General features: G+C 36.3%; 1 protein-coding gene across 2 annotated transcripts in view; it reads right to left on the bottom strand.

The window, feature by feature from the left end:
• ANKRD10 (ankyrin repeat domain 10) overlaps window positions 1-16,580 on the bottom strand; it is a 37,534-nt gene that overhangs the window by 15,124 nt on the left and 5,830 nt on the right. For both annotated transcript variants that reach the window (XM_048328120.1, XM_048328129.1), the window contains exons 2-3: window positions 16,059-16,211; window positions 7,784-7,875 (exon numbers count right to left, since the gene is read on the bottom strand). In XM_048328120.1, the coding sequence (XP_048184077.1) occupies window positions 7,784-7,875; window positions 16,059-16,211 (245 nt within the window). The remainder of the gene's footprint in view (window positions 1-7,783; window positions 7,876-16,058; window positions 16,212-16,580) is intronic.

Below are 16,580 nucleotides of genomic sequence, written 5' to 3'. Positions count from 1 at the left end.
GCTGTATCTCAAAAGAATTAGTAGCTATTCCTATACAAAAATTAGCAGATACAAGGATTAAAACAAAACAAAAGAAGAAAGAGAAAAAAAAGATCAGAACACTAAAATGCCCACAGTGAGAAAAATTGTTTCCTATATAAACAGTAGTATACTAGTCTAAAATTTCTAAAGCAAAATTATTTTAAAATACTAAACTTTAAGTGTTTTAACCCTTTGGTGTCCAAATACGGAAGTTATAAAATTGTTTCAAACTTTTTTTTCCAGATACCAAGAGAAAAATAATCTTAACTAAACAAATGTGTGTTACTGCTGGGGACAGCTATACAAATTCATGCTAGAATTACATACTGGGCATCTACAAAAGCACAAGTTGGTGCCAAGTTTTTATTTCACAACAAAGCATTTGGCAGCTGAAATTATTTTACACTTTTAAAACCAGTGGTAGAGTTCCTGTGAACATCGTCCAAAATCATAACAAGAGGAACATACTGGACAGAAGGACTCTGCTTTGTGAAGCCACTTTCTCCACATAAAAATCAAGGTTCACTCTGAATTATGCAGCTGTAATTAGCTCCTCGATACTTCAACTCCTGACTGAGCAAACACTGGCAGAAGAAAGAACTCATTAACCATGGTAGGCGATGTTGCAATTACCACAAACATTACCATCAGGATTTTTTGTTGTACCTGTATTCCTGTTTATATGCTTTACTAAAGACTTCAAACAGTCCACTTCATTTTCAGCATCTTCTGTAAAAAATATTTGCATTTCCAAGTAAACTTTTCCCTGAACAAGATAGGCCTGACTTGGCATGGTACGAGCAACAATATTTTTAAATTCATATTTCATTATTTAAGAAGTGATTCCTAAAAACCCTTCACAAAGGGAAGGTATGGAAGATCATGGTGACTCTTGGAACAACAGTCTGATTGCAATACAGCATAACAGGAAAGACCTTTCCTATTAAAATGAAAATATTTCCTAGATCACTAGCAAAATGAAATTCCGAATAAGTGTCTTTACAGTACTGCAGCCACTTTAAATACAAAAAGAATGTAAGAGTTACTTCGCCAGCCTTATGGCAATGAGAACTATCACTGCTGTTGCTTTCATGTTTCTAGAAACAGAGCAAGAATTGCAAATAAAGTTGCTAACAATGAAGAAAGTGTAATGGATAACTACTGAGGACAGGTTCAGTGCAAACTCTGACTTGAAAAGACAAAACAGCTTGCAACACAAGAGTTCTACCAAGAGGACTCTAGTAGCAAATAATATGACATTTTTTCTCCTCAACATAGCAACTGAAACCCAAAGATAGCTTAGAATTAGAGAAATGAAGGAAGCAAGCTTCTCTCCAATGTGCCAAACTTGGAAGAAAGTTCAAGCTATTCAGTACAAAAAGCATGGACAGTGAAAGTTTGGAAATAAAACTTAAGTAAAGAGGTAAATTAATTTTAAGGTATTTTTGTGCCAAAAGCAGGGAAAAAAAATCAAGAACAAAAGGACTATAGGTATAAGATGGTTTCATTATTTTCCCATAATGGGCACAGAGAGGGACACTATCAAACTACACTTTTTTTTTGGTGTCAAAAATAACTTGATGTGTTTACTCAAGCAAACAAAATCTTTTGGATTAAGGAACTGCTGAAGTGCATAAAACCAGTTTAAATGCACTTCACAAAAAAGTTTTTCCAACTCAGATAGATTTTTCTCCCTTTATAAGAAAATTTATCTCATACAAGCATAATCAAGCAAAACAGAATGAAGCTGAAGAGTGATATTTTCTCTAAGTTATAATTATCAAAGCTCCTCCAGGGTTTGTTAAGCCTCCATGCAATGATATACATCTTGTAACCAGTAGTTCTTGACACATATTAGAAAACTCTTCTGACCAACCTGAACATGTTCTGGGCTATGCCACAACTACCTCCTGGGTTTTTTTGTCCAGATGCTACTAGGTACTAGTTGACCTATGAACAACTATACTGAAAAGACACCAACTAGATCAGCACACAAAACCAAATCAACACAGCAGGCTAGAGCACACATTGCAATAAACAATCCTCTCATCACATACCTAGTCAAAAACTACTGCCTGATCAAGCACAGCACTCCTACAGATCACCACCACTGACATCTGGACTAACCATCGGAACGAATCAGACTATTATATTTGGGATATAATTGGTTCTTTCACTGTATTTAACTCTGGCCAAGCTCCACTCTGTAACATTTTGGTTTCTCCACCTGACTTAACTGTACCCAAGCTTCTGTTGCCGGAATAGCAACAGAATAGCTTATCTTGCAGGAGAAAAAAAAAAAAAAAGAGAAAGAGAAAAAAAATCTCTATCTGAAGGGAAAATGCACACATTAATGTGAACATTAGCACAATATCTTAAGTGAAGACAGATCAATCCCAACAAAAAATCCCAAACATTCCTGTCAGAAATCTGAGCTATCTGCATATAAAAGTCTTGGTAACACTTCTATATTCTTTACCCAGCTCTCTTAGACTGAAGAAAAGCCAAGAAACCAGCGCTATAAGGCTTCTCACTAATGAATAAGCTACCCTATCAACCTCACATGTATCTTGTGAACTTCCTCTTTATGCTCCAGAAAGGTCTTAAGTATCACTGCTTTAATGATGAATTTTAGTTTACTCATAAAAAGCAGAACCTCTCATATTCTGCTCTATTTTCAAACTGATGTCAGTAATCACGGTTGTTATTCCACCTCCAATAATCTGCATTCAAACTGAACAGGAATTCAGTGGTACGAGTTTGCCTCAGCTTCCTGCAATTATTTGGAATGACTGTATCAATGAAAACAACCCTTTTCCACACTGGTTTACTCTAAGACTGAGCCTCTCTCATTTTTTATCAGGTATCCATGCATATACATTCTGCTTTGGTATTTCCAGATCTTTTCTTCAGACTAAGTCCAAACTACTGCCTTACTTCACAACCACAAGCTCCTACAAACCACCTCAAGCACTTCTACAACCATAGCAACCAAACAGGAAACCAAACATGGAAGAAATTACCAAACTTTACTTGCAGATTTTTTTTGAAGGAGATTTAGTATTTTACCACTGAAATGTACATGCCACTTTGAATTTGCCGTTCCATAAAAATTTATATTAAATGCGAAAGGCAGAATAAATTCCAACATGTGTATCCTCTACACTGAAAAATGGTCAATGCAAGAGTACTACAGTGATGGCCCTTAAAATGCTTGTTACATACAATTAAACAAGAACTGCCACATTTTTTCCCTTAACTATACAGCAATGCCTAATAATGCAGCAATAGCAATTAATCCAGCAGTTTAACTGCTATCTGGAGGCAATCAGGTTTACAAAAAGAATGCATATGAAGTGTTCTGAGTTTGGAAACAGATTATACAAGCATTAATATACTAATTAACAGATAAGAACCTCTCTGTTGAAAAAGCACCTAAATCCAAATGATCAGTAAGAACCTGAAGCATTATTCTCAAGATGAGGTTAATTTAATGACTGTAGGAAAGAAGAAGTGGTTCTTCTACACTGAATCCATGCCATTATACAGCTTCTGAAGTAAGAAGATGAACAGTCGTGGCACTTCACAAGTAGGTAAACACCAGAAATGGACTGCAGTTCAGTATTACAAGTTTGGTAGTTAAGTTTGCTAGGCAAGAAAAATAAGCACACATTACAAACCCTCAGCTCCTAAGATTTTAAGAAATCAGGAAGATATCCAGAAACTAAGGCAGGAGATTTCTGAACCCTGAGATCCTTGAAGAGAACAGGCCATGTAAGCTTCCCCTCCAGTCTGAAAAGGAACCGAGGGTTTGCATCACAAAGGAATGGCCAGTTTCTGTGTTGGCCAATTTCTGTGTTGTCATCAAAATGACACATCGCTCCTCTTCTGTCTCTTCACTGGAGGTGACTGATTTTCAGAAAGTCAAGAAATCTCAGAAGTACGAGAAGAGTAAAAGCTGAGCTAGCAGAAGAATGGTCACTTGAAATAGAAATATATTACAAGAATTTCACAAAGGGCTAATGTAGCAGCACTAAAAAAAACCACAGTGTACAGACTTCTGTTATGAAGGATGGAGAGCAGTTGTGAAGAAAAAAGAAATTCATGTTGCCTTTTTAAACAACACAAGGCAGTTTGTAACAGATGAATTTGAAAAGAAATAAAATTAAGTCCCTGTCAAAGAATGAGACTAAAAGTCTTGCTGAAAAACTTAATATCAGCGATAGGACACTTCTGGCATTGAATTTACACACTCAGATGAATGCCAGACAGCTTTAATGAGAAAGTGGCTGAAGTGTCTGCCTGAACGAAATCAACATCACAGCATGAATCTGTCATCTGGTAGAAACAGATGTACTGGTATATTTATCCCAGCATGTCAGTTCTTCTACTCAAACCTCGATACCAGAGTATATTAAACTAGAAAGGAAATTATATCTTTAGGGTCTCATAACATTCTGCCATGGTATACAACCCAATTTTATCTAAAACCGGAAGATTTCTGGCAGGCAAATAAAAAGTTTTTCTACACTACTATTCAAATATCATGATCAATAAAACTCTTAAGCAAACAAGAATTTAAGCTCAATTGGATGGGTGCAGACCAAGCCACACACACCCCATTCCACAAGTTACACCTCTCTCTATCCCAGGATAATATAGTGTTTGAAACTTCCCTCTTAGCTCTAAATCAAGACATTAAGGAATACACAACTGCTTAAATGACAGTTGCAGAAGAATTTTTATTCAGAAATAAGTGGACACAATGCACAAGTGCACCACATGCAAATGGACATGAAACAAAGAGGTTCAAGTCAGGATAATCAACGCTTGCATTTGCTTCTTTTTTTTTTGATTCAACAGTGTCCTGTGTTTACAGATGAATTTTGTATTTTTATATATGCTGTGATACAATTTATGTAACTACAATAATACACAGCATTTACGTAACAGTGCAAAAAAGCAAAACAAAACATGGCACCAAGAAGGCTTTTCCTCCACAAAGAGCTGTGAACACTTGTCTGTCACCAAGATAAATAATACACAATTAACCATACAGAAATTGCATAAATATGCCTTTTAGTGAAAATCCAGCAGTTATTATGGATACTTTAAAAGGTACTATCCACATTAAAAAGTCAGTTACACAGCAAACCTTTTCACTCATATGAGGACATTGTGACCACCTGCTTCCCCCTCTTCAAGGGTCCATGAATACCATAGTTAGTGGAGCAACCATTTTTATGGCTGTAGGACATACTGTGCACAGAATATGCTTCAGCTAAAATGAGAAGGTAAATACCACAAAAAAAATCAAAATATTTTCACTAGGGTACAATTATTATTTTTTAATATTAAAAATTTACACAGGAATAGAGACCCAAATTCTCTCTCATCAATTAGGAAAACAATGCAACAGCTTAATGAGATTTACAGACTGAAACATACTGTTTTTCTCTGTAAAAGCAATACACTAACAAGCCTGAAATATAGTAAACTCGAAAAATTCAAGTGAGGCTACTTTATTAAAACTAAAATTCTTACTTTGATCCTTAACTTGACTATTATCAATATTCTTTGGCTTTCAATATAACCAAAGAAGGTAATAAAGTAGAAATGTGGTAAACACTAATAACAAGATTACACTAGCCCAAGTTACTTCATTTTAACAGCAGTATCTCAATAACCACTCATTAACAAAAATACATTTCTTGCAATATTACATTATTGGTTACTAGTGCTTGTGTAATAATGAAATCTTAGCATCCCTGTTCTACTTGCTATAAAAAACTAGGGGTGATACCATTCTGGACTTATATTATAAATATCATGTATAAGTAGTATATTTGACTACTTGAAGTCACAAAGGGTATTCCATTCGTCCTTATGAAACTAGACTTGAATACCATGAACTATACGAAGAAATAAAGAAAAAAACAGATTAGAAGATCTAATCCCGGTAAAAATAAAAAGCACTTACTCATCCTCAGTACAGATCAGCACTTCAGTTCTAGTTAGTGCTTAGTTCTGTATTTCATAAAATTCTTGCCTTGGTCTTATACAGTCAATTATCATCTCAGTTAATATATATAAATTAGAACTCAAATATATGGCTAAAACCCCTCTCCTTTTCTTCTAACTGAAGCCATAAAATAAAGGAATCAAAACTTTCAGAGCATCTCCATTTTCAAGTTTTTACAAAAACCAGGGAATTGACATAACCATTAATAGGGGCCAGCTTTCAAAACCAGATGACCCAAAATTAACCAGTGTCAAAAGCATATATGGATTTGGCCTAATTTAACATACTGAACCTGGAAACTGGACTCTTAAGGAAAAAAATCCTCACCCCTATCAGTCAATAGCTAACTCCCTCAGGTAACAAGGCCAAGTCTTTATCCTCTAAATGATTAAACATGGGTTGCTCCACAAGCCTATTGCATTTGCATCCCTGACTTTACCATTCCCATGATAGGACCTGATGTTTAATTACCTATAAAACTTGTGACAAATCTACTAAAACATAGATGGAATTCAAAGTTAGAAAACTGAGAATTCAAAGTATTTCCCATTCACTAAACTGCTACAAATCTACACTGCTACTACTGCAAATAGCTTTGGTCAAAGACAGATATCACCCATTTCACATTGTTTATGCAGTTCCACAACTTCTCTTTTGGTTGGCTGCTTTGCAAAAACCACAAGATTACATACTAATTGATGATGATAATTAAGGTTTGCTCAATTCCACAGTAAATTTAATTCCAAGTTTATCTTAAAAATATCCAAAAGTGAGTGAAAAAATGGGAAGTTATACATTTATGACTGGTTTAATGGGCTTGTCAATAACTGAGACAGCTTATTTAGTTTTTCTATGAAGCAATCTCTTCATACAAAGCAAGTTGTTCACTACTGTTAACTTAAAAGGTAATATATTTCCCAAATACTCTATGATACCACTAAAAGAGTTAAATTCTATGTTAGATTTATCAAGGCAGCATTACAAAAACAGTAAGATGGAAACCAAAGGGTAAAACAAGAAATTAACTACATGATCTTATTTCACTTACAATTTCAAAGTTTCATATTGCAGGTTAAAATACAGTAACTAGTTACCATTTAAGATAATAAAGCTAGTTCTAATTAAAACAAATTGCTAAAGTATTGATATTATTTATAAGCCATAGAGCTTATACTCAACATTTCTAGGTGAAAACTGCATCCATTTTGTCCATGCTGTAAGTTGCAAAAGTTTGTGAGCTTTTCTGAATGTTTTTGCAGTACATAAACCTTTAAAGAAAAAAGTTAACAAGGCAAATACACAATACACTAACAAACAGTATTAAACTAATGCTGAAAAGTGTGTGAATTGCTGTTTTGCACTTGATGTTGCTTTTGCATTGTTTTCTATATTTATTCACCAGTGCAAGGTGTAGATTTCTTGTAAAAAATAACTACATGCTGAATAAAGTGTACAGTTTGGGGTCATCTGACAGAAGCATGATAAATATTTTAACATATCAGATATAAGTGCAATACTTATGTAGCACAATGGTATCATTTAAGGAAAATAAACTTTACTACTAGACATGCTAAGCATCTTAGGTTTCATTACAGTTAAAACATGTCTAGCTGTCATTATTATTTTGATCATGTGTCTGCTGTTTTGACTTTTCTTTCTGAAATTAGTACCTATGTTTACCAATCTAAGTTAGTCAGCTACACACACAACAATCAACAACAAAAAAAAAACCTCACTTACTCTATTTGCGCACCATGAGCCACAAGGGCACTTATGGAATCCATACTACCAGACCGTGCTGCTTTATGAATAGGAGTTTCACCAACATAATCCTGCAAAGACAAACTACATTTTGTCAAGCATAATCTTTTTAAAAATTAAAATCTTGTAATTACATTACTGACTTTAATTAAGAAAGCAGATATATAAAAGCAGCATTTATTACTAGCTAGCAAAGACATCAGGTACTTTATCATTACTTTAAAGTCTGTGGTTGGCTGTCAGGTACATTAGGCATTTAGCAAGAAATAATGCTAAAGGCATTTAACTCACATGGTAAGCCTTATCCAATAACTAGGCCATCAGCAGACTCATATTCAGCAAAACTGGTTAACCCTCCCAACATATACCACCATAACACATTACTTATTCTAACACCTTCATTTCCTGGCACTTTTGTTCCCCAATACATTGGGCTGAGCAAGTCCTCTTGAACCTGAGAGCAGCAAGGCTGAATCTGTGGAACTGTGCTGCTTTCAGATCTTGCTGACACACTGACTCAGTCCTTGAGTGTTGCACCATCAGTACTCGGCAGGAGAGGAGCACATACACAGAGCTCTGCTGTAACAGAGGTGTGCCCCGTGTTTATAGGACAGGCCAGATCTCTCCCAACTCAAACACATTGATTCGCATCCTATATACTTGTCTTTTTAAATTTTCTTTGTCCATTCATATTCCATTATTATTAACCAGCACATCCAATAATTTAATTTTTTTGCATAATGTGCAAACATACACGGGGTAGTATATTGCTTTTCAGGCAACTCCTCCCCACTAGCTGTCTTAGGTAACAGAGAGAATCTACATCTATTTTACAAATCCAAGCAAGCAGCAGGTAAATTCATGCATCATGATCTACAGGCTGTAGAGGAAATTCAGTACTTGCAATTAACCATCAGTATTAAGAATCACAAAGAATCTGTAATGAAACATTGCCTTGGAGTACAAGTAAATGCTGTTACTAGTTTGTTAATGTGATTCAGTCCTCAACACTTCCAGTGTAGCAAGGGGTTTTTTTTCTTTGTTTCATTTTCTTCCCCCTTCTCTTTCTCTCCAAACTTTTGATGGACTTCACTAGTCTGTTCCAGATATTAAACATGTTCTAACTGTATGTGCCTCAGTTTAGTTTCCCTGTTCCTTTTATTAAAATATCAACACTAGCTACTAAATTTAACACAGCACCTTTACTGATTCACCAGTGTTTACACACAACCTATCTCCGCACTTCATCTCTACTTGAAATGTGAATATATTCAAAATGTTATCTTATCATACTACCTAGAAGCTACTAAGTGTCCTAAATTGTCTGCCAAGCTTTTGAGAAATTTAATCCTATCTTTTAGACCATGTAAGTATAACTTGAAAGTGAATTTTGGATTATGAGGCATGTATTCTCAATTTTCTACTTGACAATTTTATTTCATGGTAAAATATCTTTACAAGAAGTTACAAATTCACTGAGGGTAAACCAGCTTACCAGTGCTTAAGACATATATTCAACCAAACACTGAACTACCTAGCCACCCAGGAGGGAACAATAATGGCACCAAAGTTTACTTTCTTATAAACTAAGGAAAATTGTTGAGGCTGACAAAGTTTGGAGACAGAAAAGAGCAGCAAATGCCTTAGAGATTAGAAAAGGGCTTTACAGCCTTTCTTCCAAAGTGGATGCCATCAGCTGATGAATAGAAGACTGCTTTCCAATGAAGTTTATGCAATTTTTTCTATTTATAACTCTCCCTGAAGTAACAGGAAGAGAGAGAAGTTTAAGAGAGGATACAATTTTGTTAACTATCATACATGGAAATTCATTTGACACTAATTTATCCAGAAAAAAATTCTTCTTTGTGTAATAAATTTTTTAATCATAGAAGCTGTCTTCAATTCATCATTCTGTTAGTTTCCTCCCCTCTCCCCTTTTGTTAAAGTGGTGAAAGTATAGAAAGTAAGTGATTTGCCTCTTTTGGTCAGCATTAGTATCTACAAGGTCAACCCTAAGTTAAAAGATAATAACTCAATATGAAGCTCAGTTTAGGGTTAGTTGGCCATGCATATGATAAAGATAACAAAATCTCCCTAGCCCATAAACCTGGCACACTGCCCACAGTAGGACCTAGAGAACTAAACTATGATGTCTTGCTGTGGGGAAACACAAAAAGGATGAGAGAAGACCTTTGCAAAAGGACTCCTTAACACTGCATTAGAAGAATGAGCTAAGCTTATAGCAGCTACCACTTCCATCACCAAACAGAAGAGGTTAGTATTTCAGAAGAGAATATATATCTTGAGAAGGGCTGCTTTTAATCACTGGCCCAGGAAAGCATGTGCCTAAAGCTAAGGAGTTCAGAAAATACTTAGAAAATGCCAGAATACATAGATTTAGATTTTTATGGCATTCCTTTTAATTACAGCACTTAAATTTCAGTCACCATTACTATCATGTTGCTTTGAAATTCTCTTAAGGGGCCAAATATATTTGCACTGAAACAGTTTCCTAGCTCCCCTCAGAAATTCTCTCTGGATTATGAGCTAGACTGAAAGGAAAAAAAAAATATCCCACTGAAAGATGGCTTTTAAATTTACTTATTTTTCAATGCATCCAAAACCATGCATACAGAAAAAACAAAAAGTACTCTGAATCTCAGAACAGTTCTGTTTTGATTCAACAACTGGAATGAATGTGACCAACAGAAAAACAAAGTAACATTTTTTTCCAAGAAGCTTCTGAGAGCTCTTCAGGGTCTAGCCCGCCAACACATTTTCATGTGTAAGGCACCTCTTCCCTATCCCTTTTTAGCTATGTGGAGCAAAGGAAGTTATTTTATTTTGAGAGGATCTACAAATTCCTGATTATCCTTGATAACACCTCATAATCCTTTAAATTGTTCACACTTCCCATCTGTGCTTGTGCCTTTTGTAGTAATATGCCAAGAAAGGAAGCATCAATAACTTGTACTGGCCTTTCACAACTAGAGCAGAACTTGTCCCTCTGCTGCAACACTGCACCAACAGCCCAAACTTGTCTCACAATCTAGAGGACGCATTATAAATAAATTAGTAGAAACTCAAATTAAGTATCATTAATTTAGCATTCAATATAATACATTTGATTGCTTCTGTGGCTACTAAATATTTTGTGCTCAGTGCTCTCGAAGAAATGGCAAAAAATTCGTGAAGCATCACAGACACATTTAGTTTTTGCAACTCACTGCTGAATGCCTTCCTCCTACCCCTTGGAAAGAATGGCTACCCCTTTCACACAGACAAGGGCTGTCCCCACTAGCCTGGGGTCATGACTAGATTACCTTTGACTTCTATTCCATTTTACTGAATAAACATCTAGCTTCCTTTCTTATTCTCTTTTTATTTATGTGGCTGAAGAGTCTTTTTCTTTTTGGCTTTAATCAGTAAATCTATCTCAGCTTGATTAATCAGTTTGCAGTTCCTCACTATGCTGCTTAACCTCAAAAGACATTTCCTCTACTGATTAAAGACTCTGCTCAAACTCCCTTCCAAGGCCTCTTTCATGCATGGGTATTTTTTCAATTCAGTCTAAAGCAATTTTTTACTCTGTCTGTCTTTTTGGGACCCCAAGTTCTGTTGGCTTGAGGATAGTCCAGTTGAATTCAGAGTACGTTTCCTATTTTGTTCTCCAACTTCCAAGTCCCTGGATATGATTCAATTGATTTCACTCACTGGTACCTTTACATTCCTTCCATTTATCAAAAAAAACAAAACAAAACAAAAACAACCCAAAAAACCCCCCAAAAGACAAAACAACACAGCCAAAACAATAACAACAAAACAACCCAAAACCAAAAAAAAACCCCAAATACCCAACCAAAACCAACTTACTTACAGGTATTTATTTTTAAGATAAAAAGCTCCCACACACATTTACATTGAAAGCTTTGAACTGTGTGTACTGTTTTGGCTGGGACAGTTAATTTTCTTCATAGCACCTGGTAAGATGTTTTGGATTTGTGACCAGCAAAGTGTTTTTAATACACCAATGTTCTAGCTAGGAGTGTGCTGGGATGTGGCACAGCTGGAACCACTGACCGAAATGGACCAGAGGATTATCCCATACCATATGACATCATGCTCAGCAAGTAAAACTGGGGCAGGGGGAGAAGTTTGCCAGGATGTTTCCTTTTTCACCTGTTAAACTGTCTTTCAACCGCTGAGCTCTCACACTTCCCTTCTGATTCTCACCCTCACCTCACTCGGTGGGGGGAACAAGGAAGTAGCTGTGTGGTACTTACGTGTCTACTGGGGTTAAACCTCAGCACTATGCAAACACTTCCGAAATACTTCTAGTATTGACACCTGACTAAGACACAGAAGCCCTATTTTACTTGATAAGAAATATAAACGAACTCCATTCCTTAACTCAACTGACTGAATTTCAAGCTCTATTACATGATCACATTTCCAAACACTACTCATTTCTTACATTCCTTAGAACCAGTACCCTAACCCTTTCAGAAGCTAGGAAGTAGAAACTAAAGAACACTGAGTACTTTTCCTCCTTTGCTAAAAAGGCTTTTGAGAGCACATGAGAACTGATGGAATCTTTTGATCTGGATTTAGTCCTAATTGTTGATTAAAATAAAAACTGTAATATACTAAAAGTATGTTTTCTTCCTCCCCACCAAGGTTATCAGCCTGTTCACAGTTCTTGCTACTATGGGCAGTCTAACCATCCTAAAACTATCTGCCACCACTGCCAGGTGATGGTAACTGACTGCATGAATAATAAGTTGCATCCCCTGCAAGGGTGCAGTATTTCTTTTCCCTCCTCTTTATGACAGGCCACACAACACTTATTTTGGCCAATCAACAAAGGCAACATACAATAGAAATGTTTAATAGCCTGAGGCTAGAGGGGAAATATACTTAAATGAAGTTAATAGTTTTCTAAATCAGAAAGTACTTGTTATTATCTGACATTAATATGTACAACAGACCAGAATCAATCTGTGTTGTGACAAGGATAAACATCAGAAAAAAATCCTCAGGAAAAGTAGCAGGATAATTGCTTTGCACTGTTACAGTGAACTAGAGCAGGCAGGCAGCCAAATGCAGGTCCTGAGTCACATTACTGAGAACTATTAGCAGGCACTGCCCGCTGAGGTAAAAAAAAAAAGAAAAATCAGAAACAGTACAACACTCTCTTGAATCCACTGCTGGATAGAAACAGAGAGACCATTGTTTGGCACGTCATCTTTCCTCCTGTGCATTTCTATATGGCAATCCTGGGGGGAAAGAACTGCCCACTGATGAGAGAGAGATATGATTCTAGCCAGCACATACAGTTATATAAGAGGGCTGGGCATCACAGGATATACTCACAGAATTTATTTGGGGAGCAAAGTACAGTTGGGACAAGCAGTTTTCAGCATTTGTCCTTCATTGCTGTTGCCTGAGAAGTGTCCTGGGCAACTGTCACCAGCAACGAGATAAGACATTTTAAAGTTTTCCTAAACTTCAGGGCAGGCAGCATGAGCTACAATACAATACCTCAGGGCAGATATGAGAAAGCATGCATGCAAATTCTACTGAGTACCGGAGGTTTACAGTAAAACTGAGAGACTCGAGTGGATTCCTTTTCAGAAGCTATCCTTTTCTTTTTCCAGAAGTGAAGGGTTAGTCTGTAGCCAATGACCAGAAGTCAGTTTGGAAGGAAAAGTTTACTAGTTTAAATATCAAGCATTCCCAGATCTTTCTCAGCATGTGTTTTGTATCCAGTGTCCATGGAACACTTGTCCTCACACAAGCATTAGCCAGTGACTATGTCTGTTTGGAGTACAGCATCAGTCAGCGAGCTGGAAGGAATAAACAAAATACACATCAGGAAATAGTGCTCCAAAAGCTCAAAAGTGTGGGTGGAAGCCCTAGATGATCACCTAAAAGTGCTGGCAAGTTAAATAAGGAACCGAGGTCATTTAAGGAGTTCATATCAAACAAGAACAGTAGAATTTGACTGCAATTCAATAAACAGCTGAGGGAAGTAGGGAGAGCAAAGCATGCACTGTGCTTTACATAGCCATTTATGAAACATTCCAACTATCTGTGGGATAAGTTTTCTGCTTTAGTTATCACCAAGGCACACTGCCTAGCTTTCAGTGCCTGTGCATTTGAAAATTGATGTGTGACTGACCAGTTGCATCCTAAGAACTTAAGAGACTATTTTGTTTCCACTACCATTTCAATTAACCAGAGGTATCTTATTTTATCACTGGACTGAGTCTAAAATATCTCTTGTAATGTGTTCAATTAGTATTTTGTGGGGACAAAAAAAAGTTACTACATTCATGTGTAACTTGAGCCTACCATGAAATACATACACAGCACTCACAGTGTCAACCCTCAGTGTACCCATCTATATTTGTATCTGTGGTCTGTCATTACCTGCCCTTAGAAGTCTATAGGATACTATCACCACTATCTGAAAACTTGACAATGTGGAGGACCATTTGCTCTGGCAACAAGCCATCAACATAGACTCCTGAGTCACTGGCTTGCCTTAGTGACTTCTTTAAGCTGGATGAGTCTCCTGCCCATTTTTAACACTGCATATTATACTCCTTCTGCTTTCTTTTAGTCATCTGCATGCTGCCCTCAGCCCATGGAGAGACCTCTCCACACTCTTCTCCTCTTCTTCTGGGAGCTAGCTGCTACTTTCTTCTTTGCTACAACCTCCCTCATCTACTACATGTGATTTTTTCCCCCTCATCATGTTCCAGGACATCAAGCTTGTTCTTCAACTCCATTTCAACCTCACTGGTCAGTTCTTCTCTTTATCCTCATAGCTGGAAACTTTCATTCTTCTCATTCATTCACTTTCATTCATTCTTCTCTTCTCATTTAGCAGTTATTTGTGTATCTTTATTCTGTGCATGCCATGTTTCCTCTCTAATCACCGTTTCTTTACATTCTTACCTGGTCTCCAGATGCATTTATAGTTCTTGTATTTTCTCTTCTGAAGATTCTACCACTATGCAGCAATAACTTATTGCATAAGTTACTTTTGTCAGGTATCAAGGAGAAGATGCGATCTATAGCCTCTGCATCCAGTCACCTTCATTGTTTCTACAATTCTCCTGGTGTCTCACAGCTGTTCTCAATGCACCAGACTTCTTTTCTGAAAACTCAACACAAACTTCCCCATTTCTTATTTTTGCACAGCTTAAAAAAAAAAAGAACCAAACTCTAGAAATGCAAATGTTTAAGTTCTTCAGCAGACTTAGCTTAACTCTACTGCATAGAAAACACAGTCTGGCCCTTAAATATTTTAAGGAAAGTATGATGCAAGGTTTAACAGGCCAGACATTTTATGGAACCTGTGCTTTATCACAGCTTTTAATAACAGCATATGCCGTAGTATTAATTACTCTCATAGAATATTAAAAATACTTTTGATTACTATTAAAAAGGACGTTATGTATGCCCAGCATACACAACAGATTCATTCAGTACTTCAAATATTTTCTTCAAAAACATGATAGATTTTAAGCATTGATTCTGTTACTGTACCAGAGTACAACAGTCCTTTGCAGGAATTTTGCTATATTAATGCACTCTCTGCTACCAAATAAATTACATACAGTAAAACTAATGAAAATTATAGTAAAAAGAAAGCAAAAAAAATTTTTTTAATCACCCATTCTTAGTAAAGTACATGTTTCTGATCTGTTTTCAGAAAGTTACTAGAAAAGCTTTAGAAATAATCTAAAAGGAAAACATAAAACCAGATGCACCTTGAAATAAATCAAGGCAGACCTTACTAGTTATATGTACGAGTAAATCATGAAGCACCACAAAGGTCTCATGGCTCTGTGGGTAACTGTAAATTTTTCAATTCTTAGCATATTTAGTAAGCATTGTGCTCCTCACCAGTCTTTTTCTTGCCCCTACAGCAGCACTACAATATCAGAGTATTTGCTAATGCTGCCAACACCAAAGCAACATTACCATTTTGTTCAAGAAGTAGCGAGATGTCAATTCCTAAAACAAATGTCCTCAAAACCCCTAGGGGCTTAAAGAACATTTATTAGTCCTATCTCTACTGCCATGTAAAATGTCTATAACTGATCATTAAGTTATCTGACTTCAGCTGATGTCAAAAAGAAAGTGTCTGTATGTTAATGTAAGGATCATACATGTCATAAAAAGGGATCAAGACACTCCTTCCAAAATTATATGCATACGTGAAATAAACATGAATCCATACCTGTTTGTTTATGTTGGCCCCCACTTGAATCAACCAATTCAGGCACTGTGGATGTCCTCCAAAAGCAGCAATGTGGGCTGGTGTTTGAGCAAAACGTGTTGTACTGGCATTTACTGAAGCTCCAGCTCTTACTAACTGCATTAGGCACTCCAGCTTTAAAGACATGAGGGAAAATAAAACCAAAAATGTTACACAGATGTGCTATGACAATTAGCATGTGCTAAATAAATATATAAAACCTAAAAAAGCTAAACTTTCTAGTAAGACCACATAAATGAAAAAAAAGACAGAATATGAAATCTGGGATTTCCTCCCTCCTCCTTCACTTCTCCCTCATTTAGTCATAGACTATACCCGAAAAGCACTTAATTCTCACCTCCAAAACTGAATTTCACCTTTATTTTCAGGAAAGAGGAAAACAGGACATAAATACTTCAATCCTAACTACAAGAGATATCCAATTCACTTTTGTTAAGAGGGTGGGAGGGCAGGAAAGAAAGAGAGGGGGTTGTGATCCAGCAA

This window comes from Corvus hawaiiensis, chromosome 2 (assembly GCF_020740725.1).
Source record: "Corvus hawaiiensis isolate bCorHaw1 chromosome 2, bCorHaw1.pri.cur, whole genome shotgun sequence".
In the NCBI taxonomy this organism is placed as follows: domain Eukaryota; kingdom Metazoa; phylum Chordata; class Aves; order Passeriformes; family Corvidae; genus Corvus; species Corvus hawaiiensis.
The sequence above is the reverse complement of the archived record's forward strand: the minus strand, read 5'-3'. Positions and strand labels throughout refer to the sequence as shown.